The sequence below is a fragment of the Gadus chalcogrammus genome, chromosome 9, assembly GCF_026213295.1.
Source record: "Gadus chalcogrammus isolate NIFS_2021 chromosome 9, NIFS_Gcha_1.0, whole genome shotgun sequence".
Taxonomy (NCBI): Eukaryota; Metazoa; Chordata; class Actinopteri; order Gadiformes; family Gadidae; genus Gadus; species Gadus chalcogrammus.
In genome coordinates this window covers 17335701-17362601 of record NC_079420.1, presented here as the reverse complement: position 1 = coordinate 17362601, position 26901 = coordinate 17335701, and the positions used below count along the sequence as shown (strand labels likewise).

At 44.9% G+C, this 26901-nt stretch overlaps 2 protein-coding genes and 1 non-coding gene across 3 annotated transcripts in view; 2 read left to right on the top strand and 1 right to left on the bottom strand.

Moving 5' to 3' along the window:
* On the bottom strand, window positions 1-10457 carry LOC130389195 (CMP-N-acetylneuraminate-beta-galactosamide-alpha-2,3-sialyltransferase 2-like). Its single transcript, XM_056598869.1, is given in 8 exon segments — window positions 1-858; window positions 965-1084; window positions 1873-1918; window positions 2799-2978; window positions 5150-5283; window positions 6555-6614; window positions 9856-9959; window positions 9962-10457. Coding segments are annotated over 8 exon segments (1314 nt in total). The 3' UTR covers window positions 1-684.
* An 11687-nt stretch (window positions 10458-22144) lies between these two features.
* The window catches only part of LOC130388658 (splicing factor 3B subunit 3-like), a 39609-nt gene continuing 34852 nt past the window's right edge, over window positions 22145-26901 (top strand). Inside the window, 8 exon segments of the mRNA XM_056598102.1 lie at window positions 22145-22281; window positions 22907-23047; window positions 23700-23855; window positions 24068-24238; window positions 24931-25103; window positions 25760-25901; window positions 26376-26435; window positions 26438-26487. Coding sequence (XP_056454077.1) covers window positions 22978-23047; window positions 23700-23855; window positions 24068-24238; window positions 24931-25103; window positions 25760-25901; window positions 26376-26435; window positions 26438-26487 — 822 coding nt within the window. The 5' untranslated portion in view covers window positions 22145-22281; window positions 22907-22977.
* LOC130389921 (small nucleolar RNA SNORD111) lies at window positions 25289-25370 on the top strand. The gene has a single exon (XR_008896699.1). It is a non-coding gene; the product is annotated as a small nucleolar RNA SNORD111 (small nucleolar RNA).

Sequence of the window (26901 nt, the reverse complement as noted above, 5' to 3'; positions counted from 1 at the left end):
CCCCCCCCCAGATGATTAGATTGTGATGGGCAGGGCACAGCTGCTCATCAGGCCTAAATTAAAAGTCTGTTCGTCGGCGAGCTCCACGAGGTCCCCAATCTGTCGTACATCAAAGGGTTTGGGTTGTGGTTGCTTCCACAGTCCCACAGCCAACCTGTGCCCATTTAAGACGTCTCTGAGGGAGGCCTTAAATACAAGTGAGGGTGAGGCAGGGCCAAGACGCAAGTACCACGGTATTGGCTCTGCAGCAAACAGTGGGTCCTCACTTGCACATCGCTTGGGTCCTTCTCACTTTCAATTCTTCCGCGGTGTTTCCTCTGAAAGAGCCGACTGATGGTGCCGTTCTTGGTGTGATTCATGTGGTAAAATGACCCCACCAGGGGGCAGGAAGTCCAAACTCGCTGGTTCCTCTGGAGTCAGGACACTCACTGTGTTTTGTAATAATTCCTGAAACCACTTTCCCTTTGTCCTTTGGCATAAACAACTTGTTCAACTATTAGTGGGGATTAGTCCAAAGCCCCGAATAGTTGTTGAGAAGTTCCAACTTCCGATTTTAAACCCGGTGACTCACTGGTAGTTCACACTCCCACCACATTCTGTGGGTTAGGAGATACGTTCACGACCCCCCCCCCGCTGTTTTGGGTTGTGCGGCCACCGATAACCACGTGTCCGGTGCCTCCTCCTCTACTTCCCGGGGTAAACTGTTATCTTGCCAGTCTTGGCCAGCCGCTGGATGATCTGCGCTTCGTAGTCGGCGTCGTGAACCCCCGTCTTGCGGAACTCCCCAGAGTAGCGGTTCTGCTCCCAGTAGTGGTGCCAGTTACCGCGACTGTCGGCCCCGAAGCCAAACACGTTCACCTGGAGGCGGGGGGGTAAGGGATGGGTAAGGGATTTCAGATTGACCTCATTGAGCAGAGAGAGGAAGGTGAGACAGTGGGTGAGAATAAGAGTGAAGGCTGCTGACCTCGTCACAGACGTGCAGGGCGAAGAAGAGCACCAGCAGGCCGGTGGACGGGTAGCGGCCGTGGTGTTTGGTCCAGCGGTCGTGGATGTACTTAAAGAAGGCCGGGTTGAAGATCTGCACCTGAGGGGCAGACAGGGACCACACCGGGGGGAATGCGTCAGATCCTCAGGGATTAAGTGTTGAGCAGGGAAAGGGGAGGGGGGGAGGAGGGGGAGGAGGGGAGGAGGGGGAGGGGGAGGAGGGAGAGGAGGGAGAGGAGGGAGGAGGAGAGGGGAGGAGGGGAGGAGGGAGAGGGGGAGGAGGGAGAGGGGAGGAGGGAGAGGAGGGAGAGGGGAGGAGGGAGAGGGGGAGGAGGGGGAGGAGGGAGAGGGGGAGGAGGGGGGAGGGGGGGGAGAGGGGGAGGAGGGGGGGGGGAGGGGAGAGAGGGAGGGGGAGGGAGGAGGGAGAGGGGGAGGAGGGGGAGGAGGGAGGAGGGGAGAGGGGGAGGAGGGGAGAAGGGAAGGGGGGGAGGACGGCTAAAGATCCTCCTGCGCTTTCCTTTTTGCATTTCAATCCAAAAGCGATGCTGAGTTTATGTGAAAATATTCAATGGGCTTTATTAAAAACATTCACAATGTGCCATGTTGGCCCAATAAGAGATGCTCCCCAGACATCCTTGAGTTGTTGGGATTAAGTTTGGGGTTTATTAATATTTCATGGATTAAAATAAGAGCAGAGGATGATTAAAGGCAAGCGGTGATCCCTCATAATCCAAAGTGTTGTGAGTGTGATGCTGAGATATTAGGATGAATGTACGTATATGTATGTAGCCATATGGGCAGGTTTTGGTTTCTGTGTGTGTGTGTGTGTGTGTGTGTGTGTGTGTGTGTATAGCAATAGTGATGACGTTAAACATTGATGTCACATACCTTGTCTTTGTCCACTCTGAGGAACTGCTTGACTGGAGCATACGTACTGGGAGCCGGCAAGAAAGACAGCGAGAAAGGGATAAAAATATAAGAAAAGAGAAACGGCAAAGTAGGGAGAGAGAGGAAGGGAAGACTGATGATTAAGATGGGGATTGGACAGTGGGTTATTGTATTCATGATGGATTCTGTAGTTGTTAATATGATATTATATGCCAGACTATTCCAGTCCTGTGATTCCTGCAGGCTCATAACTAGAGACGGAACAGAACCAGGCCAGTACCTGTGTATTGTCTTGTGTGCATCAGCAGCAACATGCTCCCTTTGTCTCATTCTGGGTCCTTGCTCTACATTAATTTACTGTGATCCTGTTCCAAGTGCTTGAGTGCATTCAGTGTTGTGCCACATGGCAGATCTATTGTGTGCAGCCATCGTTGTGCATTTTGTTCAGTGCTGTGAGGCTTCTGCTCTTGTTTGCACAGTATGCGTTCATATAAACGTTAAGGATCTGGGAGTTTGGCATGGCGATGGCCACATCGCCATGCCAATGTGTGTGTGAGCCTCATGTCAGTGAGAGTATGTGTCTGCATGGGTTTGTGTCTGAATGTCTATCTGTGTGTGTGTCTGCATGTCTGTTTTTGTGACACCATGTCTGTGTGTAGATGTGTGTGTATTGTGTGTGTGTGTGTGTGTGTGTCTGCATATCAGTGTGTCTATGAGCATGTCTATGAGTGTGTGCGTCTTTATGTCTATGTGTGTGAGTTTGTGTGTCTGCACGCGTGTGTATGCAAGTCTGTGCGTGTGTGTGTCTGCATGTTCCAGTGTGTGTGTGAGGCTGTGGGTGTGTTTGTCTTCATGCGTGCGTCTGCATGCATGTACGTGTGTGTGTGTGTGTCTATGTGTGTGTGTTTTCTGCATCGTCCCCTCACAATCGTATGTGGCCTGTGGAGAGGGCGCTGGTGATCCAGAGCAGGTCCAGGGTCTTGAAGGGGACCAGGACGAAGCTGACGTTGGCGGCCAGGTTCTTGGCACTCTCGGGGTACATGAAGTGGTGGGTGGTCCGGCTTCCCGCGTCCTCCTCGTAGCCCACGGTGGGAGCCAGGTTTATTCTGAGGGACGGACAGACGGAAGAAGGATCTTGTAGAATCGTTGTGGAAATAGGTCTAAATTAAATAGCATGGCACGTGTATCCAGTATGGCCATGGGGTGTAGTGGTGTAGAGGGCGTGAAAAGAACATGACGTTACATATTTCCGTCGAGCATACTTATTTTTAGAGTGGAACGCAGACTAAACATTGAGCTAGCGTGTTGTCATGATGGCCCAGCATGTGGAGTAACTAACGAGTAAACCACCTTGGTAAGGAGCAGATAGAACACGGTTCCAACAAATGTCCTTAAGTAACATGAGAAGCGCCCGCAAAAATATGCCCTATTTTTATTGTTCTTCCAACAATAATGACTTCTGGAATCCCACTTAGTGGCATGGTAAGCTGGTGTACTGAATACCATCGCTTTTCAAAGAGTTGTATAGATGGTGATGCCAGTGAATGCTAACGGAACACAAATATGCACGTAGTTGTTAGGGCCCATGGCTGCCTGCTCTCCTAATTAGCACAGTACTCTCTATCTGTTGCTCCTCATCCCTCAGTTGTTTTCCCCGTTCATCTCCCTCATTCCCCCTTTGAATAACATGCCGTCAACTTGGAACCAACGATGGGGGTGGTTATCTTATTTTTAATTCCCACAACAACACCATCCCCCACATCAACCCTTTATTATGGTGTTTCCCTTCCCCCCGAAAAGGGGAAACTCATTTGATTAGTGTGCTAATTCTTCGTTTGATGAATTTCGAACAGATTATTTGTCGGTGGAAAAGGGGAAAACACTGCAGATGTGTGACTTGGGACACAGGGAGTAGGGAAAGCAATTGGTTTCCATAGCTGGTCTATAGTTAAGTAATTGCATGGCTTTTGCAAATTATATAGATCATTCCATGTGCCTTTAACTGTTGATACTTCATGTGCGAAATCCTCAATGAACATGATGTGCGCCTCGCATAATTGGACATCGTACGCGTTACGACAAGAGCTTCTTGATTATACCACAGAGCATAACATGTGTCGATTGCAGACTCCCGATAGCTGTGGGCTGAATGTAGGCATGCTTGATTGTAAGCACACAGACACAGACACAGACACACACACACACACACACACACACACACACACACACACACACACACACACACACACACAACACACACACACACACACACACACACACACACACACACACACACACACACATTCTCTGGTTGAGCTGCATGAACATAACGTCCATTGTCCATGCCAACAATGACTTCCTTATTGGATCAACAACAATGGTGAATGAAACCCAAAATAAATAGATAATGAGTGAATGAATGAAAATAAATGCATCAATGAATACATTATCAGAATATCCATTGATCTAAACGATCTAAACGAGTACAGCTTCTTAGAAGCATGACAATTGTGTTTGATTACACCATGGATGACTGTTGTTAGCGTCTGTGTCTGTGTTCACTGTGCATCTGTGTTTGACTGTGTGTCTGTGTCTGTCCATCTAATATGGACCTTAACACACGCTTTCAGGTGAATTTATCTATAATTCACTGTCCACATTGCAACCTTCTTGCTCTCTCCTCCACTCGAACACGGGCCAAAGTCAATATAGGTCAACAGGCTCTATGAACACTCTGTTGTGTCCACATTGTGACACACCTCAACCGTAAACAATTGCAGTGACAACGGCTGAACACACTCAAATATGAAGTACAGCTTCTTAGAAGCATGACAACTGTGTTTGAAACAGCAGTTAACTGCTTTCATCCAGAAATTATTTTTACATTTATGAGACACTGTGCCATTAGTGAGTCATGCGGAAACGGCAATTTCGGCAGCATATGTTCAGGCAGACAGTAGTGTTAGTCAGTAATATATCTGCACACATAATTCCACCCAGACTGCACGGGGGCGTGGCTACAGTGGCCCTCTGGCATCCTTGGCTCATTTTCATATCTATATTTATATACAATCATAATTTAGTGTTGCAGGTTTGACTACTGCTACGAAATATAATAATAATATAATAAATGTATAAGATCATATTAATGGGGGGGGGGTCCTCCTTCTTTGCTTGAGCTACTGCCCCCCATTGTCTGAGCATGGCCCCGGCTCCACTCCCCCCCTCCCCCCTTGCACCCCCCCTCTGTGGCTCCGCCCCCCGGCCCCCGCCTCACCTCATGATGTGGTTGTGTCCGTCGATGGCGGCGCCGTACGCGGCCCCGCGGAGGTTCCCAGAGTTCCCCACCACGGCGCAGCGCAGGCAGCGCTGCTGGTCCCACCAGGAGTACGGAGAGTGTCCCGGGATCACCTGCAGGGGACGGGCCCGCCCACCCCCGTTAGACGCTGGGCTCAGAGACGGACAGGAATCAGAGAGAATAATGGGAACACGACCAGTGGAACAACAGTTGTGGGGTTTGAGTTTGACTGGATGGTTTCTTGACGAAGAATTGGCTAATATTCATGAAACAGATACAGATATCCCTCTATCAGAAGTCCGTCCCTCTTTCTTTGCTCTTGCTGCTAAAACCAATGTCACTGAAACTAATATCGCTCCCTCTGAAACATGCTTGAGTGTATGTCTCGCCACTCAGAGTCCTAGAGCGGATCCCGTTCCAGGCGTTCCTTCCTGAGAGGATAATGACTGGGTTCTGGGTTGAGTGGATCCCGTTCCAGGCGTTCCTTCTTGAGAGGATAATGACTGGGTTTTGGGTTGAGTGGATCCCGTTTCAGGCGTTCCTTCTTGAGAGGATAGAGATTGGGTTCTGGGTTGAGTGGATCCCGTTCCAGGCGTTCCTTCTTGAGAGGATAATGACTTGCTTCTGGGTTCAATTCGACTTCAACCCCGTATGGATTTGAAGGCCAATGATCCGACAAACCAAATGACCGCAGCCAATCAGGTTCGCCACTTTATCACCGCAATTACGGCCCTGTGAGTGAGGTTGACCCTGGAGGACACTTGTCACTCCATTAAGCCGGCACTAGGGGGAGGACCAGGCGTTCAGAGCACATGTCCTTGGGAGGTCACGGCCATCAGGGCAAGAACACTGTGATGACCCAACGATTACTACAGCAGCTGTGTTCATTGTTATTGTAGGCTATTACTAACCAACTCAACTGGTAGAGGCCGGCACTCACACTGCCCGGGGTTTAACTCCCACTGGGGCCACTCATGCTAGAAGTATAAGCACTCACGGTTTTGTAAAACTATTTGGCTCGCATTAACATACTGCCAGACAGTCTGTAAAGTCGGCATGAGAGAATGAATTTTACTAGAGTGGCACCATGAGTGCAGATGTGAATAATAATTATGCTCCTTTCTTCAGAAACTTCATCTCGCCTAGCCATTCGAGACATTTAATCCTCGGTCTCTGCAGTAAATAGCCTGACACTGCTTTATCAAGAACTGCCAGACAAAGGAAAATATTGCCATCGTTTCAAAGATATTAATGAATGAGCCGGCACACTGCTTTGTTTGAATCAAACTGACCGAGGGCGTGAGTGTGTCAAGGCATTGATTGCGGGCGGATTCCAGTTAAGTCATTGAATTAAAGAGAGAGGCACTGGAGTAATATACATTACCTGGAACAACCTCAGTAGCACCTGGTGGATACTGTGGGGCTTGAACTGGGGCTGGAGCATCTAGAAAAAGACACAAACAAGCAAGGTTCAATGTTCAATGGGTTTCATGACCACATGTGTTTGTTATGGCTGAGGAAAGGCCATGTGAGTGGCTGGTCCCACATAGGCCCTAACCCTAAACCAACAGAGGGGTCAGATGGACATAGAGCACAAACAGGATGTGGAACTAGTAACGGTGGGCATAAAAAAGGGAAACAAATGCAATAAACTTTATACTCCACTTAAAAAATCGTATTAAATTCCCAAAAGGCCAAACAGATGTAGAAACTAAAATGAAAACAACCCACTATATGCCAGCCAATCTTACTTATCTTTTTTATTATCTTTAACATCTGATTATCCCGTCATGATTTGATCATCGTGTTGGAACTTGCTTTTGCTTTTGAAATCTGAACATTATGTTACTTTGCTTTCTTCCCATCTGGCAGAAATCACTGCAAGCCAAGTATTATATTCCCTGAAAGGCTTATTCAGACCCCTATCAATAGAGCTAAATATAAAAAGATCACCTCCATTAAGACCCCCAGCTTTCACAAGGAAAAGAACAAGAACAGAATAAGATGAGAGGTTTTAAGATTAATAAAATGAGAGAGGCAGGGAGGGTAAAAGATGTTGTGGCTGCGTCACACGCTGTTAAGGTTAAAATACTTTGCTCTTCCTTCTGCGCACAAGCACTTTAGGGTACAGGTTTAACATTCCATTCTCTAAGCTCAATAAGACATTCGGTTTTTCATCTGCATTAACTATTAGCTTCCCTCTCATAAGGAGTTTGCTTCTGAAGTGTTTATGTTCAGCTTGGTTGGTTTAGCCATTGGTCTATCCTCTTAAATGTGACGTCATGCATGGTATTCAATATCTGAACACATCTTTAATGTCTATGTGGCCTCACCATGCCTAGGACTGATACTTATTTCCCGTCGTACTTCCCTTCCATTTTCCCTTCAATTTTTTTCAAGTCTGTTTTTTCCAGTACTGAGCGACCTCATTCCAATCGTCACCCACATGATGATTCACACAGCGACATTGTCATGGAAATCTGCCACACAGCACTGCTCCACTCAATCAAACAACAATGGATACATGTGTTTCCATATGGAATAAGGATGCTTTCCCTCCATTATAAATCCAATATGGGGTTGTCTCTCCACAAATAATTGATATTTTATCATCTGGTTGATGCACGCTCGTCAACGTTAATTTGTGTGGGTGTGGAATGTATATATTGCAGCTCTATCTACTGTAGGTATAGTCTCTGTGGTTGCTGTGTGGGGACGCATGTTTAATGCAGCAACAGCAGCAGCGACTGAGACATGTCTCCGACACTGTGTATAAATACACAATCTATATATATATGGAAAAAAATGACCAAGTTAGGATGGACCCGTGGTAAGGGCTCGACCCTGTCTGTGCCTACTGATGTGTACACAACGACGCAAGGCAACCAAATGTGTAAGCGTTTGTGTTGACAGTTTCAAGCATATGATAATCCCAAAGCTTTTGGCCTTGTTTCATTTTAATTTTCCTAGATTTTTTGTCCTATCCACACTATGCTCTCCCTAATCTCTGTTCTATTTGAGCCCCCGCCAGAACACGTAGGAAAGTGTTTATTTGAAGAAGACTGCCTGCGTACATGCGGGAATCAACCGGCACACGCAGTTCAGTTCCGCTGGATTATTTCCCCACAGCCACCAGAATAACTAATGCTTAACCGGGTGTGCGCACCTTTTATGCACACAGCTAGAGAACATTTTGCTCAGTGCTTCATTATTTTCATTCATGATCAGGTTCAGATCATCGAAATGCTGAGCCCCGAGCGCAGAATGTTCTTCCGCCAGCAGAACCAGCCTGTTGAAACTTTTCATGAAGAACATGTTGGACCATCTGGATAAATAGGTAGAAAGCAGTGGAGCCGAGCCGAACAGTTGATAGTTATATAACCGTTCACTCAAGGCTACTGCAGAGTCGGCATTTACTCTACAAGGGGTTATAGCCTCATTTTTTAACTGACGGCAACAAAATTCTCTAAAGGAAGGGAGATGTGGTTTTAAAGGGAAGCTGGGGGAAGATATTGGTTTGATCTGAGATAAAAGCACTCCTAAGAGAGCAGTATGTTTAATGCCGTAAATCATGGCCTTTAAACTAGTCATCTGTCTCCAGGGCTGTATTCCCTCGCCCATCCCTCCTCCTTTCTCTCTGTTTACAACCGTCCCCTCAAGCCTGCTTCTCTCCTTTAATTCATCCTCTGTCCAATCTGTTCCCTAGCTCTCATCTCTGCCACGTTTGACCCTTTTTCATTACTTTCCACCCGCTCCGCTTCATGATTCCCAAAATCTGTCATCATCTGTTCCTCTTAAGGTCCCTGCGCATGTTTTCTTCATTCCGTCTCTCCAGTCTTTTACATTTTTTTCCAGTCTCACATCTCGGTCTACCAGCCCCGCCCGCCTCCCTCCCTTTATAAAGAGTCGGAGCAGATGTCCAGCTATAGGACGTCTGCTCGCTCAATCCCCCACCTCCTCCGGGCTCACGCTGCCGAGGTGTCCTTGAGCGTTGTGTTAAACACCAGTGGGTCAACGTGTGAAAAGCAATTTGAGCAGTCACATTCAAATATAAGTGCAAGCACGTACCCGCCTACACCCCCACATACTGTTTTACCAAGAATAATTTAAGTAAGTGCTTGGAGTACGTCTTGCTCTCTCTCTCTCTCTCTCTCTCTCTCTCTCTCTCTCTCTCTCTCTCTCTCTCTCTCTCTCTCTCTCTCTCTCTCTCTCTCTCTCTCTCGCTCCCTTTCTCTCTGTCTTTCTGTCTGTCTGTCTGTTTGTCTCTGTCTCTCTGTCTCTCTTTCTCTCCAAGAATCTAGTTGGCTCCACAATGATACATAAAAAGAGCAAAACGAGGAAGGAGCAGAGAAAAATTAGGAATGGGGTGAGCAGACACCCACACACCCACACGTACACACACAAACAGATCCAGACAGACAGAAGGGCAAACATAGACGCGCATGCACAAAAATAAAACTGGAAAGACATTTTTTTGAATTTCTTCGATGTTAGGTTGAATGTGCTGGAGAAAGTGTACAGTATATGTAAACATAGGTACACACACACACACACACACACACACGCACACACACAGCTTCCTCCATCACAAAACACAAACAGAAACTCCCAATAGCGCAGGCCACCCCATTCATATCCACACAGCCCTCCCATGACGTAAGGTACGTAGTGCTGCAGTGACTTACCACCCACCAGTAGTACACATCGGAGGGCAGCTCGATGTTGTCCTTGGTCCACACCGGGGCGATGTCCGGCTCGTAGTTCTCATCGAACCAGTCGGAGACCCCGGGTCGCCCACGCAGCGCGGGCAGGCGCACGTCCTCTGCTTGGGGGGGCCGACGACACCGCCGCCGGCACTGTCGGCGGGCAGCGCCGGGCGCCGGGCGCCGGCGTAGCTAGGCACCAGCTTCACCCGCCGGGACTCCTCCCAGCCGGGCGCCTCCAGGTAGTTGAAGCCCACGGCGCCGCGCAGCGACACGGAGAAGAAGAGCGAGGTGAGGAAGACCACGGCCAGCGAGCTCAGCAGGACGCACGCTCTCCTGGAGCACCTCACGCCCCCCCCTCCCCCTCCTCCTCCTCTCTCGCTCCCCTTCTCCAGGCCTCCATCCGGGCCTAAGTTACCTCCCCCCCCCCCTTGCCTCCACCACCTCCACCCGCCCAGGGCCTGAGCTCCGACAGCCAGGGGGCTCCTCTGGTCAGCCCCCCGCCCCAGGGACTCCATGCGGCCCAGCCCGGGCGTCTGTCCCGCTGCAGCGTGGCGGACGGGACGCGGCCCCCCCACGGCCATGCCCCCACCCCTTGGCCTGCCACCGTGCCCACCCCTGCCTCTTCCCCGCCTCTTTCCCCCCGGCTGCCCGGGCTTAACAACCACCCAGCCGTGTTCGGCGGGGCTGGGATGACTGGGCACAGCTTTTCCCCCCACCTCCGCCTTGTTTGGCTTCCTTTGCCCTGACAAGCGCCCTCCCCACCCCCCCCCCCCCACCTCCCCCGTCCTCCTCTGCCTCCAGCTACCTGCCGAGCTGGGGCAAACGCAGTGACGGGGACGCCGTACACGTCTCCCGCTCAAGCCCTGTGTTCTCCCGCTGCGCTGCCACGCGCACACGCTCTGGCTCTATGATTCCCTCTCTCTGTCAACGCTCCAAACCTGTATCTCTCTTGGTCTCTCTCTCTCTCTGTCTCTCTCTGCGTGGAGGAGCTCTTTGGTCATCCCATGCACAGAAGTAACACTTTTTTTTTCTCACGTTCACTCCGCCTCAACCCCCTCCGGGAGGATCAGAGGAGTCTTTTTGCGTTAGTTTTTTCGCTGCTTGGGTTGTAGTTTTGTCCTTATCTTTCCCAGCCGCTCTGTGGGAGTCCTGAAGCCGAGTCTCTGGCGGCTGATCTTATTCCGTCTGTCAGTGCGTCGGGAGCGACGCCAGACCTCTGGTGGAATCCTTCTCGACGACGTATGTAGTCCTTACTCAGAGCCACTGCCATCCGACTGGCTGCCGAGACTACCTCCGCTGAACGCGCTCTCTCTCTCTCTCGCGCTCTTTGTTGCACTGTAGCAGTCAAGCAGAGAAAGCCAGCAGACCGGGTGAGAGGGAGGGAGGAGTAGGGAGTTGTTCCAGCCCTAAAGGTGTTCCATGGCGTCACTAGTCATCCTTCAGCGATACTAATTCCTCCCCCTCTGCGCTTCTTTTACCGTTTCTTAGTTTCATTTCTCTTTTTCTTTTCTTCCGTCGGCTGCTTTCTTTCTCGTCAGTCAAACACTGCCTCAAACACAAACACTTCTCTGTGCTCCCTGCATACCTCTCTCTCTCTCTTTATCTTTCCACAGTTCTGCCTTTTGTTTGTCTTCCTTCTGTCCTCTACTCCTGTATCGAGGTATATCCCTCTCTCCGCGTGTCTGGCTCCCTTGGCCTGGGATCAGGGTGTGGGTTAAGTATGCCTTACCCTATAGGGAGGGTCGCCCACCCACGAGTCTCACAGACCTATTTAAGGCTCTTCAGTCGCATAGTCTCCTCAGTCCTGGACAAAAATATCAAACAACAAAATCGTATCTCCACCCACTCTGTTACTACATGTACACCATGTAGTTCAGTGACACAGGGTTTAGTGATTAGCGGGTAGGGGGCTGGTTGCGTCACCGGAAAAGGGTAAACAACTCCCACTTCAGCCAAGCAATTACACAGTATTACACAGGGATTGACAAGGATATGTATTGTTTGTAGGATGAGGGCTTAGCCGGCGAGGACAGACAGCCCGACGGGGAACCCACAGCCTTGGGGAGAACGAGTATGGCAGGGAAAGAAGCAAAGAAGATGGAACCCATCAACCCCCAATCCCATCTTCTCTCCAGCTGGCTCAGAATAGAGTGTCAGAGGACGAGACAAGGAAGCATCTGTCCTCCTGCGCCGTGTGTGTGTGTGTGTGGTGTGTGTGTGGTGTGTGTGTGTGTGTGTGTGTGTGTGTGTGTGTGTGTGTGTGTGTGTGTGTGTGTGTGTGTGTGTGTGTGGGGGTGCAGATATTGGTTCAGGTTTTACCTTATCGACCCATTCAGCTTGCCAGTTGTGATGGTTTAATTTTGTTCATGTGCACGCAAGTGTGTGTGTTTGTGTGCGTGTGTTTATATTAGGTACTGTTTTGCTATCTAGCATTTGAAGAAAACAGCACGGTTATTCACCTGTGGAGCCCTGGAATACAGTGTGTGTGGTGTGTGTGTGTGGTGTGTGTGTGTGTGTGTGTGTGTGTTGTGTGTGTGTTTGTGTGTTGTAGAGGGGGTTGCTTGATCTTTGCGTGCCTCTTTCAGGAACATCAGACTGACGAAGACCGGGATCCGGTTCCTCGAGAGACCTGCAGGGACAAGACAAGAAAGAAAATGGAGAGCGTGGCTTACTCCTTTGCGACCACACAGCAATCCCTCCAGCTCACCAAATACCGCTTTAATCTCACGATGCATATTCCTTGTCCTAGTGCCCCACCACCCCCATCTTCATCATCTCCAAATATATAGGGCTCCTGTGGCTCAATGTTATGCAGAGCAGTCAACCTCTTCTAATTCCTTTTACCATTTCAATCAGGCTTTCCCTGTCTTTTTGTATTCAACCACTCCCCCTCTCTTTTCTTTCTTTTTTTTTCTGTGCCGTTTTGTCTAATGGATAGCCCACGCTAACCCCCTGCCGGAAATTCATGCAACCCACATATTCTTGCTTCTATCTTCCACCTCCTTTACGTTCCCCGAGCTTGGCGGTTGGTCGTATTAAGCATTCCCCTCATTGTAATGTTGTATGTTGTGTAAGCAGGGTTGCATTTAGAAACAAATGGTTCCTTGCAGAGAGGGAAGGGCAACAGGTTTGAAAGTCTTGCTGCTGCTGCAAAAGAAAGTACTGAGCAAGCTTTTGTGGTCCTCCCTTGCTGTGCACACACACACACACACACACACACACACACACACAAAAAAGCCGCCCCGAAATGAGCGATTATTTTCCTCTCTCCTCTTTTTGATACATTGCCATAGCAGCAGGCAGCTGTGACTCGATGTCGTCAAGGCAACAGCATAACCTCTGCTTCTTTTCTTTTTTTACACTTTAAGCTACTGTCATCCGTTGATTGAATGCATGTGTCTTCGTGTGAGATCAACAAGGGGTCACATGGCACAAACAGGATTCTTTGGTCTGCCTACAATGTTGTTATAAATGTACAGTAGAAAACATGACCGGCACGTGTCTCTAATCATCTCTGATTAAGGCATCAATTGATTAACTAAGCTAGATGCATGCAGATACGCACACGCACCCCCCCCCCACACACATACGTCTGTGGATTATTAAAGAGAGTCCACTTTCTAAGGCAAAAAAAACAGTCAAACAGTACCTGCTGGCATGAGGCGGAGGTGAAGCAAGTGACAGATGAGGCAGGTTAGCTTCAGTGCTCTGCTGGCATGCATTCACCCAAGCCTCCCGAAGGAAATTCCACACCAAGCCGATATTAACAGTCACCTTTGGTGGCTCGACTGACTCCAGCAGAAGCCCTAGTGCGACCACTCAGTGCTGTTTTTATGACGCGCTGTGTTATGAAGATATTATGCAGCGATTGCTGTGCACATCCTCTGTTTCTGTAATTCTGGGTAAGAAGCCCCAACATGGGAAAATAGATACCCAACACAACACAGTTCAATCAATAAGGGGGATATTTAAGATCTTATGTCTAAGAGGGTTTGTTTTTCCACCTTGTCCGGTGAACTGGGTACACCTGAGCTGTCCAGCTGATACAAAGAGGACTGACTGGAGCAGTTCTCCGTTCTGAACATAGAGATTTCACAACATTTGGAAAGTTTACTTTGAATCCAGTGTTCTGGTTTGTTTTGGAACCATTTCACTCTATCATGTTGATCATTGATACACGGTATCCCCATGTTGACCTCATGGATCCCGTTGGGCCTCTGCTCTTATGGTAAGTTTCCATTGAGCACTTGGGTTTCTGTGGGGATTTAAAAATCGGGAGCTTGTCTGGAAAACTGTAACTCAACAGCCAGCGCATAGCACTATACAGCACTACATCTAAACTAATCCTAAAATATTTCTCACCGCTTGTAGAGTTGTCTGAATTCTGTTGTGTTTTTAGGTTAGATAGATTTGTCTCCCAGTTCGCTGAGCCTAGCCCATTGGCTGGGCTATTCATAGCCCTTACAAACAGCCAACCATATATTTTTTCAGAGAGCTAGACTAATCTTTGTAACAAATGCATTACCACATTTTCATAAAAGCTGGCTGACTACTTTGGCTTTAAAATGCCGTGTTTCTTTAACGATTTGCTTCTTCCATCGACTTTTCATTACTGGATTAGCAGAAGAGTGTTTGAAATGTATTTGCAACGGGCGCCGTCTAAACCGTTCTCTTTCACTTTCACTTTTTTTTTTATGTTACAGCAAGTGCCATAACAAAAGATGCAATTAGTGGTAATGGCTTTAAGGTAAAAAAAACAGATCAATCAGCATTTTGGTGGTGACTGACGAGTCTTTGTCAGCTAGCTTGCTTTCAGTCAGCCTTTGTTTAAATCGCCTTTTGTCAGTTAAGAATTGCCATTAATTACGATCTCGCCACGGTTTGAAAAATGTTCCTGTTTATAGACTAGTCGACCAAGTGTTAAGTTAATAGGTGCACAACTCCTCCTAATTAATTACAAATATTAGGCACTAAATATCAGGTTTGGCTGAATTTAACAGCCAAAATAAGCAGGAATTACAGTTGGGTTTGAATTGGGTAATGAATAAAAGGTTCTTCTTGAGGGAGTCAGCAAAGGGTAGGAGACTGTATGTTAACTCTGCCTCCATTATCCATAACAATAAAGAAGCAGAATAAAATTGTTCCCTTTTCTTTCGTCCCTTGCAGATTGCAGAGTTTCTCTATCTTCTCACATCACTGCCGTTGCTGTTGTTTGCGTGTCCCCAGCCATGACAGGTTAACACATTCTTCACACATCATTCAAACCTTTCCTATATCTCCAATCTCTTCCAGACCACGCGTCAGCCTTGGCCGATGGCACAATGTCATTCTTCATATTTACCGGTGCCGACAGGTCCCAAAGTAAACCTCCCTTTTCCCTCACACCCCTTACAGTTTTGTTAAGAAGGATATAATTTACCTGCATGGGAAAAATTACAGCTGTGCCCTTGAATGTGGCTATCAAGGTGCCATTTTGAAGAATGACTACATGGGATATTTAGAAAAGTTCCCAACCCTTAGCCATTTTAACCATAATCCTTTTTAAATAAGCATTCATGATGTATGGTATAGCATCCTAGAACCCATAATCGACAACCTGTCTTCATAACAAGGGGACGGGAAGGGGAAATCTGAACTAAAATGTTTTCTCCTTGCCAAACAAGGCAAGCATAAAGCAAGTAACAGGTTGCTTGAAATGTTAATTCAAGTAGTTTTATCAACTGAAACGAAGCAGCCCTGGTCTGTGCTGAAAATGTTACGTTGTCATGGAAACCCCTCAGGGGAATTAAGGGAATATGTGTGTTTCTCAAATCCTCACTTTATTCCGCTGTGTAATCAAGCAGGCCTTGATTATACTATTACACAGTGTCAGTGCCTGGCAAAGCTCTTTTTTCTTTACCGACAATGTATTTTTTCCGCTGGAAACATTAAAATAAACACATAACTGACAAAAAGTTAACTCCATCCATCCATTCATTTATTTGATGTGTAGTTGTGGACCTTTGATAAAATCCATATTTTTAATTACCTTGCGGCTGATAAGGCCTGATGCAGGGGAATGATTGAATGGCTGTCCCACAAGTACAACTGCACCTCCGTCATTGTTCTCTAGCTGGTTGGCAACATGTCCAAAAGGCTATTGATATGCTCCATCATACTGCCCCCATGTCAAACAAACCATTTGAAACAAACAACCTTTCAAACCACTCTATATCAGTCGTTAAATGGCAGCTATGTGGCTGCATTTACTCCCAATGTCATTCAATGGCAGGGTTAAGTCCCAAGGTTATTCTACACAATGTTTAAAAGCTCTCTCCTCTTCACAAACACTTCGTCCACACAGATTGCACTCTCAAAGATCAGTGAAGCCCCGTCCGTCCCGCTCTCTCCGTCATCCCTGTCATTAGTGCACATTTAGGTCTCCATTACTCGATGGGATGACACCACCTCCACCCCCTTCTCCTGCCCCTCAGGAGTCCAGCCAGCATCTGTCACAGCTGCTCTCCATTTTACCTCTCTGCCCTTTACCCAGGAAGACTCTGACTTCCGTGCTGCACCATTTTGATCTCTATCCCACACGGCACTGTCTGTACGTTTTAGGGATATTCAAGGTCGGATGACAAGTGCTTGTAAAGTAAAGAGTGAAGAGTACATTCAAGGACTAGAACATGTTCCTATAAAGACGACCATAGTACACATTTAATCGTTCAGCTTTTAAGCGCATTAAAAGGGGCACTAGGGGATGTTTGGGCTAGAAAATGGACAGATATAGTCCCGTGCCAAATCCCCCCCCCCCCCCCCCCCCCTTGCCCCCATGTCTTCCAGATTGAAGGCCTAGCCAATCAAATTAGGAAAAGTGCTGAGCAGCATTTTAAAGCTAAGGCTTTTGCCTAAGCATAGTACATACCACTGAACATAAAATAAACTTTGGGACACAAAAAACAGAGATTAAATTGCTTTGCTATTGACTTATCTGTATGCACTCAATACAGGACACAGTGCTATGCATTCTGTCCCCTCAGCTGTGTCTAACGCAGCAGCTAGGTTCTGGCCTCTGCAAATTATAACTATTGAAGCGAATGGCGGCCCCAATATGGCTCTTTTACCAATAGCTAAGTAAGAGGAAATCAGTTTTTATTTTGCTATCGGTCTTAGGTTCGTATCAGGATGTAATCATCCTTGCAGATCCAAATGTGTGTGAGTCTGCAAATTTTCCAGGCATTAACCTGAGTAGCTGGGATGACAGTAGAGCAGGAGCCTTGTAGGAATTTAAAACGTGACACCTCAACAAACCAGCAGAGAGCCAACACGTAATGTTCAGAGTATAGGGTCATCAAGTACAAGGACATACCATCATGTTCTTTGGGGGAGGAAAAATAGACATAATCACAGAATAAATTATTTCTTGCTGGCTGAGCTTAACAGATGCTTTTTTCTTTTTGCTTACATGTGGAAGAGACAAAACACACATATCAAGAGAAACAGAGTATATTTTGTTGAAACAAGCAATGCACCACTATGGAAGAAAAAAAGCTGAGTTTCTCTCCCTATTAGTTGTGAACCTAGCCATGGTCGGAAAGTGGTTTGTTTTTCTCTAGTGAAAGGCAGGGACAATGTTTTGTGTGGCATGCTAGATCAATCAAGGAAGGAAAACGTATTAAATGCATATCTCATTCAAGTCTTGTTCGGTTTTTAAAAGCCCTTAATCTCTGGTCTTCTGGTCTGGACAGGACATTGATTAACTAGACCTAAAAAAAAAAACACTAAAGGTCTCCTTCAGTTTCTCCCATGAGTGCCTTCAAATACTTCACAGAGGGCTGGGGGGGGGGGGGTGTTGGGGAATAGAAATGAATGCCTGATAGACAGCAGCCCAGCCTGTATCAAAGCACAGATGAAAGGCCTTAAAAACGAAAGAGAATCAAGATCCAAAAGAAAGGATGCACTTTTGAGATGTAGATCCAAACAAAACCCTGTTTGTTACCAAGGTTAAGGATGAACCTACTTTAAGTTTGGAATTAAGGGTGTGTTGGTTTTCCTCAAAATTGATGCACATATACTGCAATCAAATTGAGTGAATATAAACCGAATTAATTATTCTAGATATAATTTAAATGCATGAGTATAAACTACACATCTTATTCAAATACAATACTGAATAGGCTAGAGCTTACCTAAATCACAATTGAGAGAGAGAGAGAGAGAGAGAGAGAGAGAGAGAGAGAGAGAGAGAGAGAGAGAGAGAGAGAGAGAGAGAGAGAGAGAGAGAGAGAGAGAGAGAGAGAGAGAGAGACTTACACCAGACAATTCCTACACAAAAGGCCTGGTCAGATATCATTGACTACCATTGCTTATTTGTCTTTGCTGAATGCCCCCAGCCTCCTTAACAAGGAAGTTAGAAGTAAGCCATTTGTGCTGAGCGGTCAAGTGTTTCATGTTCTGAATTTTAATCACCCTGGTGTTTTAGTATTCAGTCATCATATTGCCATTAGAGAAGATTACCAGTCAATTTCAATTGGTATCATGGTTAGGATGGTTTCCCGAAAACTGCTCAAATATTGGATTGTCATTCATTAATGTTATCTCTGTGTTTAACATGTCATGTAAGTTTCACGTTTTGGGCTCAATACAAATGGGTTCAAAACTGCTTGTCTGTTTTGGTATTTTGGATGCAGGCTTAGACAGAAGCTATGGCCAGTAGCCATGGAAAGATAGAACACAAATAATTCCTCTCAAGTAATCCGGAAAAATCTGATTCGTTTTTAGGTTTGTAGAAAAATTTGTGTCAGTATTGTGAAACAGTTTGAAGATGTGATGCAATCAGAGGGAGCCTTTGGGGGTTTACATCACACTTGAATTGCCTGGAGGCCATTCCTTTTGTATAATAATGAAGACCTACAACTACTTTAGATTAGAATTCAACTTTATTGTCAAGAGTATAAAGACAATGCTGTGTAACAGTATAACAGGGCATTACACAGGCATTACAGATTTTCCCAGAGACCTTGAATTGCACATACAGGTGATGCAGTGATATGTGTGAGTTCGCCATCTGTGCCGTTTACACAGTCACAGAAAACCTAAAACTGAATTTCTCAAATGTTTCCCCTCTAAAACGGTCTTGCACGACTGTATGCCTCTGGACTTAATTGTCAACGCGCGATCTGGCGTCAATGATTGAAGCTCTAAAAATCCTTTCTGACGTTGTAGCCCACTGCAAAACAAACCATTACAGAATGACAATATTCCGTTTTATCTTGTTCTAACTTGACTCTTTACCTTGTTCTAACTTGACTCTAACTTGACTTGATTTGTCATTTGTCTTTCCTTTGCATTCTCCTGTTACCGATATTTCCCTGTGTTCACTGGGTTCAAGTTCTGCTCAGCACTCCCAGCAAAGCCCCAGGACTCTGCTTTTCCTTGGACCTCGACCAGGACTCTGGTTTTCCTTGGACCTCGACCAGTTCAAACACATACTTGGGAAACGTACTGTGCTGGAAATGGTATTCTTTCCCTCTTCATAATCGATGCATTCCATTCTCTATAATGTCAAGTGATGGGCCAGTTAATGTTTGGTCAATGTCTAGTTCATGGACATTGCTATTTTCCTTGCAGTAAGTCTCTTCAAAGTGAGGTATATTTGTTTTCTTAACTTGGCTTTAAATCTTCGATGCAATTAGTATTTCTGTCTGATTATAGTTTTAGCTTGATACAATTATTTCATAAAGTTTGGTTTAGTTCTGCTTTATCTTAATTTAAATAAAAACTAGATGGTTTGGGCATAATGGATAGTTGACAGTAACCCCTCTAGAAGAGTTCAATATGACTGAGTGGACTAACATAAACCATGTGTTAGTTGGATCCACCTGTGGCCTGCGTCAGGTTGCTATCTTGGTGAGGTTATTCGCTCTTTTTTACAACGGTACTTCTCACCCAGAGTGAATACACAAGTCATGGGAAATGCAGTTGGATTCAGTCACAAGTGTAACAGTGTGCTTGCTTACAGTTAGTTTCGGGTTCGAAGCTGATTATGCGCCGCTACTTGGACGATTTATGTTGGCCTACATTTCATGTCTCATGATGATAAGAGACGCTATTCTGGAGCTCCCACCCCCCACTGCTTTGTGCGTTGCTGCTCTCAGCTCTATACGAGGCTGTGTTTGTGTGCAGTCTCTACGGCCTACTACTGCCACTTTCTAACGATTCATCACAAAGAGAACAATCATGGCACATGGATCAACACATGAAGAGTGAGCACAGGAGATGCCTATTTCCACCACTGATAGATTTCAAATTTGCCCAATATTGTTGTATGAAGAAATATTAAAATATATTCATAGAGGTTATGCAAAAATAAGAGCGCCACATCAGTCTTAAAGTAGGCTAATTTGAATAAGTAATCTCGCTCTATCTTAAGCTTTTGTTAAGGTACTTTCCCCTAAAACTATGCTTCAATGGGCTGTGGCTGAAGCCGTATCTTAGCAACACTGGCAGGAAGAAGGACGAGGGAGGGGTAACGGGGTGAACAGAAGAGGGGGAAAGTGGGTGAGGGGATAATACGAAACGGAAATTAGGGTGCAGAGGAACTAAGTAGGTGGGACGGGGAAATAAACAAGAATCTGTGAAACCGGCAGATACGTGCGACGATGGGGAGAAAATACAAGAAAGAACGGACTATGAGACGATAAGCAGCAGGGGGAGATAACGTCAAGTTATTGTGTCCACCACAGCCTCTATAGCTGGCTGAGGAGATGGTCTACAAACTGCCAGAGACATAACGATGCCCTCGATTCCTCCTATTATGCCACGAAATGTCCAATAGTGAACCTAATTATCATAGCAACAACCCAGTGCAACCACATAAAAGGAAAATGTAAAATTAAAAAAATAAACTCACCTCGTTAAAAGGATCTTAGGCTGTTTCCACCGTGGCCGGCAGTGTGTCTGCCTCAGACGTGCGGCGTGTAACGGACGTGTAACAGTGTACAGACGTGCTCCAGGCGTTAACGGTTCAGGAAAGCGTCATCGGGTTCAAGACGCGTCTACTGGTTCATGCACTTGCCTCTGTGTGATCCCAAAGTCTTTATACTGTATTTATACTCTCCCCGAAGGCGAGTGAGAGACCGGTCAGAACGACAAAGGAGATACAGGCGCAGGGTCCATTAGAAACAAATCCACGTCCGTCCCGGTGCAGTGCCAGTGTGTGTAAAGACGATTCCAGATGAGGAGAGGCCACGAAACCGCAAAGCTGTAGAAGCTTTCTTGGTTGCAAAAATAAAAAAGACGGATTGCCAGCTGTTTTATTTGACAAAAGATTTCGTCCCCCCCAGACCCCCCTACACGGCAGGTCGTGAAGCGGTGTTGGTGTCTCCGCTGAAAGGATCGTCCTCGTTGGTCATGAGCAATTCGACCCCATCAGAGAATATACAGTGTGGTGTTATTTTTGTAGTCCGGAAGTTGACAGCCTGCCTTTTAGTCAAGCTTGTAATTAAACAATTGATCGTTTAGTGTTACATCGAAACGCTATTAATGGTTGCAATATTACTGAACCAAATACAATAAAACAAAAAAACAGACATTGACTATAATCACAAATAAGTTTATAGAAATATGAGAGATGGTTTGTACTCTCCCTTTTATCCCTTTTAAGCCTTCATTATGTGGAAACAAATAAGATTATAATTCATCAAATATATACAAGGACATTTCACAACTACAGACCAATTGGCCTATTCAACAATATAGTCCTAACTTTAATTCTTTCAATCCAATTCAATTAAAATTAAAATTACTTTATTTTTCCGTTAGGAATTTCAGATGTGGAGGAGCAGCAGGTGTGTCCATACCCAACATACAATAAACAAAACAAAACAAAACGAAAAACACGCACACACGCGCAAACATACACCATAAGCCCTGCAGAAAATATAAATAAAAATCCTTGCCTAAGCCTAATAAATAAATAGTAATTTACCTTCCTCAAAATGATATATTAGACACACAACCAGTTTACATTTAATATAAGAGTGGGTTGTCAACTAGCTATGGAGTAAATACGTAACGTGATTCTTACAATTTATACCACCATTTTCAAATGTTCAAATGTAAAAAGATTCTTGCAATACACAACCTTAAAACGTATGGCCAGCAAAGTCTACACTTCAAAAGCATTTTGAGAGCGGTAAATAATGCTGCCATCTACAGGAGAGTTTACATATGACGGTCACACACATTTATAGAATATCCATCAGGCGAGTGCTGGCCACTCTATTAGTGTATGACGACGTTATTGTTGACGAAGGACCCCGAAACGGCCGCCATTCGTTTAATTTGTCGTAGGCCTACTTGTTATTATTGGGAATGATTTCTAATCAACTTGAAATCTAAGTCATCCTTTCATTGGCAACGGTAAAAAGTTTATATTATTTATACTCACGGTATCCACTATGCATGGGATGTATTATGCGTTGATTATTTCCCATAGATTTGAATATATTTGTAGTTACAGATGTATCTATTTTGGATGGGTCGCTTTGTATGAATGGACCTAGCTAGCCCAATATCGAGCTATTTAACAAGATATGGGGTTTATCCTAAACAATATCATTATGACTTTAAAATGGCTCAGTTATTAAACTGCGGTTTCTATACGCTTAAGTATTTTGAGATAGCAAATTTGTTACGGAAATCGGGCAAGTTCACGTCAATATTCAGACGCAATATTCAAACTAGTTTTTAGCGGTTACTTAATGGGGAAATAGTTTGCATCCGAGATGAACATATCACACATGTATTCTACGGCATCATACAGCAAAAACTCAGTTAGTGAACTGTATTTTGTTTTTTCATGATGCTCTAATATTCAACGACACATATCCCAACATTGCATAATTACACAATCGAGCCAAAGTGACTTAGTTATGCAACGTTGGAAAACAAGATTATCAAATCCCCAATAACTATACAAACACAGAACCATATATCTTCTCAATGCTGATTTCATTTTGTCGTGTCCTTCTGTTTGCATCTCTAGTTTGGACCTGTTAAGTGAGGGCTGTGGCCAGCTCCTGAAGACCTACTTTGGATACCTTCTCGTAGGCAGCCATGTTTCTGTACAACATCACTTTGCAGCGTGCCACTGGCATCTCGCATGCCATCCATGGCAACTTCTCAGGTATATAAGGGGTATAGCTGGGCTGTTGATGTTTTTGTCGCCCCTTACTTTGGCCTGCGTTTCATACATTCTGTGTTTGTTTTCTATTATGAGTTGTGAATTGAACGCAGCCTGCTGTTTACATAGAAATATGTTTTTCATGAGAGATAAGTGTCATTGATATATTGGTAGACATAATATTTGCTTCCAAAATACTTAGCTTCCAATTCCAAAAGAGTTATGGCATTGGTCACTGCGTAATACAACTTTGAATACAAGCGGAGTATACTCAGTTCAAACTGTGGAGCAATGTTTGAGCCTAATCAAACTACGTATATCAATCAAGTCAGGCTATATCTGACCAAATGTTAACACATAAGCTAAAGATAAGTAGCCGTTGATAACATAATACTTTATTAATCACTCAAGGGGAAATCGGGTGGACAGCAGCAAAATGCATGCTACGATTACCTTTTGATCCCTTTTCAGATTTATAACAAAATGGATATGATGATTGGACTTCCTGTTTGCTCTATCAAGTGTTGAATGCTTGCTGTCGATTCAAACTGTGACCCTTTGTATCTGGTAGCTTTTTGAAACTTTCATAGTATGTCCCTATTGAATTAATGTTAGTGCAGTTGGTAACTGAGTGTGATGTTTTTTGCTCCTATAGGCACCAAAATGCAGGAGATTGTCGTTTCTCGCGGGAAAATTCTTGAACTGCTGCGGCCTGATGCCAACACAGGGAAAGTCCACACCCTGCTTACGATGGAAGTGTTCGGAATCGTGAGGTCCTTGATGGCCTTCAGACTCACTGGAGGAACCAAAGGTATGTTACACTGGCATGAGACATGTTGTCCAGATCAATATCTGTAATTTACGATTTTTTTCTTTCTCGTGTTATAATACATGAAGTCATGTTGTTTGAAATACTCATCGTATTTATTTTCTTAACTTCTTTTTTTTTTTTTACCCAAATTTGTCAGTAATCATAATCAGACAGCAGACACCTTATAACACAGGATTGTATTTGCATTTCAGACTACATTGTGGTAGGTAGTGACAGTGGTCGGATCGTCATCCTGGAATACCATTCCTCAAAAAACATGTTTGAGAAGATCCACCAGGAGACTTTTGGCAAGAGTGGTTGCAGACGCATTGTACCCGGTCAGTTCCTGGCTGTGGACCCCAAAGGCAGAGCTGTCATGATTGGTAAGTCATAGGTTACAGGGCGTTCCACTTGTTGACAAAGATACTGCAATGTGATTGGTTAAACTGATTTATTTGTTTATACAAAATTGAAATTGTCGCCTTTTCGCAGAACCATTAAACTCAATGATTTGTAATCATTTTATCATCCTGTGGAAAATTCGCAAACGCATTCAATGTAATTGGATCGTACAATGTTAGTCGTTATTCAATGCTCTCCATCGCCATGGACCACCTAGCTAGTGATTATATTAATACCGTCGAGAGGTTTAATATTATATATTTTTGTGCCCAATATTAATTACTTGGAAAGGGTAATTTGTAGAATATTGTCTAGTAGACAGAATGTTGAACAAACGCATGCGGATGGTGGCATTGGCAATGCATAATACTGATTATACCGTACCGTTTCTAGGTACATATTTAATATTAATAATGGGCTTTAGTCTGCAGTATTGTGAGCGCCAGCCCATACAACTAATAACAGTTGTTTTTAGCGGTGCTTAATTTAACTATGCAATGTAGCTTGCTGAGCTTTTGCAACTTGTACTTTTGCATTCGGCCAGCCGCATGAAACGCAAGAAAAACTGCAATGTGTGCGTGTAGTTACCTTTTCCTGTAGAAAGGATTCTCTGCGGTAATGGCGTACCCGTGTGTTAATCGTATTATTCTACTCCCACTCCCTTCTTCCCCAGGTGCAATTGAAAAACAGAAGCTGGTGTACATTCTGAACAGAGACGCGGCGGCCAGGTTGACCATCTCCTCCCCTCTGGAGGCCCACAAGGCCAACACGTTGGTCTACCATGTGGTGGGGGTGGACGTGGGCTTTGAGAACCCCATGTTTGCCTGCCTGGAGATGGACTATGAGGTGAGGCTAAAACCATTGATTCTTAACTCTTCTTTTATAAAAAGTAGTGCATATTAATGTATACTTTATTCTGTGTCAGGCAAGTTATTGTCAGCAAATTTAATATATCACGTTGGACTCTGGTGACAACTGATATAACCAGAGATGTATCACAATTATTATTTGACGAACAGGAAGAAAGAAATGAGCTGATGAAGTGATGAGTTTCTCATGTCTCTTCTCTGACTTGCACTTGGAGAGAATAATTATTTTCTCTGATCACAGCTTCATTCTGACTTTCCTGTGTGCGTGGATGTGTACACTTTTTCAGTGTATCTTTTCAAAGAGTGCTGGTCTACTTCAAATATTTTAATGTTATAATGGAGATTTTTGTGACCTAGCCACTTAATGTTCCGTCCAGTCCTTTCAGTTGATGTGTCCGTTTCCTTTGTTGGCTCCTTCAGATGCTTGAGGTAACTTCTTGTAGTCTCTGTAGCACATTGCTTCTTCTTGTTTCAAGACCATAAAACATGCTACAGTAAGGGTGAAGGCAACAGTCTTAATATTTAAGTTCTCTTAAATACTCAAAAGATAATTGCTGTATTTATTTGGATAGGAAAATCCTCCGTTATGGTAGTCAGCCAACGACCCTAACGGTTCTCATATCCTTCTCTCAGGAAGCTGACAACGACCCTACTGGAGAGGCAGCAGCCAATACCCAGCAGACTCTGACCTTTTATGAACTGGACCTCGGTCTGAACCATGTGGTCCGCAAGTACAGCGAAGCCCTGGAGGAGCACGGGAACTTCCTCATTACTGGTAAGCGGTTTTTCATTTTTGAAACGGAACAAAGTAACATCCGATGCCTGATTGAACCTGCACAACGCTCGCGGGGTTAGCCTTGCTCCTGGAGGCAGCACAGCAACGCCCCATTAGCTTAGATGCATGCATTACGAGTATTTAATCAAATGACATCAAAAACAGCCTCCCAATTATGAGAAATTCTGATATACTTTGCAAGACATTAGCTGCAGTCACCTTGACTGAAAATACATCCCTTAACCCAATCTACTGTGCTTTCTGAAGCAGAATAGGCCGTTGTGATTATCATACCCAAATTTTAAACGTTTGTGAATAAATGTGACGTGTAACAAGCAGTTAAAAATATTACTTGCCTGAAAGAACAAGGAAGACATTCTTTGTTGGAGTTTCAATTAAAAGCCCTAAGCTTGTTGCACACAAAAAGAACTGTCTTCAATATCAAACCAAACTAACGTTTTCTTTCTTGTCTAGTGCCTGGTGGTGCGGATGGTCCCAGTGGCGTTCTGATCTGCTCTGAAAACTACATCACCTACAGAACTTTGGAGACCAGCCAGACATCCGCTGTCCTATCCCAAGACGCAGGGTAAGGATTGTGTGCCATTGGATAATCTGTCCAATGTTTAGACCATGAGTTGAGGCAACTAGTGCTGAAACCAGCACTAGTTGCCTCAACTCAACTAACTCGAATGGCAATGTGTATTCGAGTTGGAGTACTCGAGGAAATAGTAAACCAAACTACTAAAAATTCATTAATTTTTACAGTTTTGGAGCAGGGTATCATTAAGTAGCCCAAAGCCTTCTTCGTTGCCGGTAATGTCTTGTTGATGAGGCTGTATACAATAGGTTGGTTCACTTGTGATAGGCACTATCTGAAGTTTTAATATTATCAAAAGCCTAAATGCAATTATCCCTGACGGCCAGAGTATTATGATTGCTGATGAAGTGATGAGTTTCTCATGTCTCTTCTCTGACTTCATGTGGAGAAATTAACGAATTT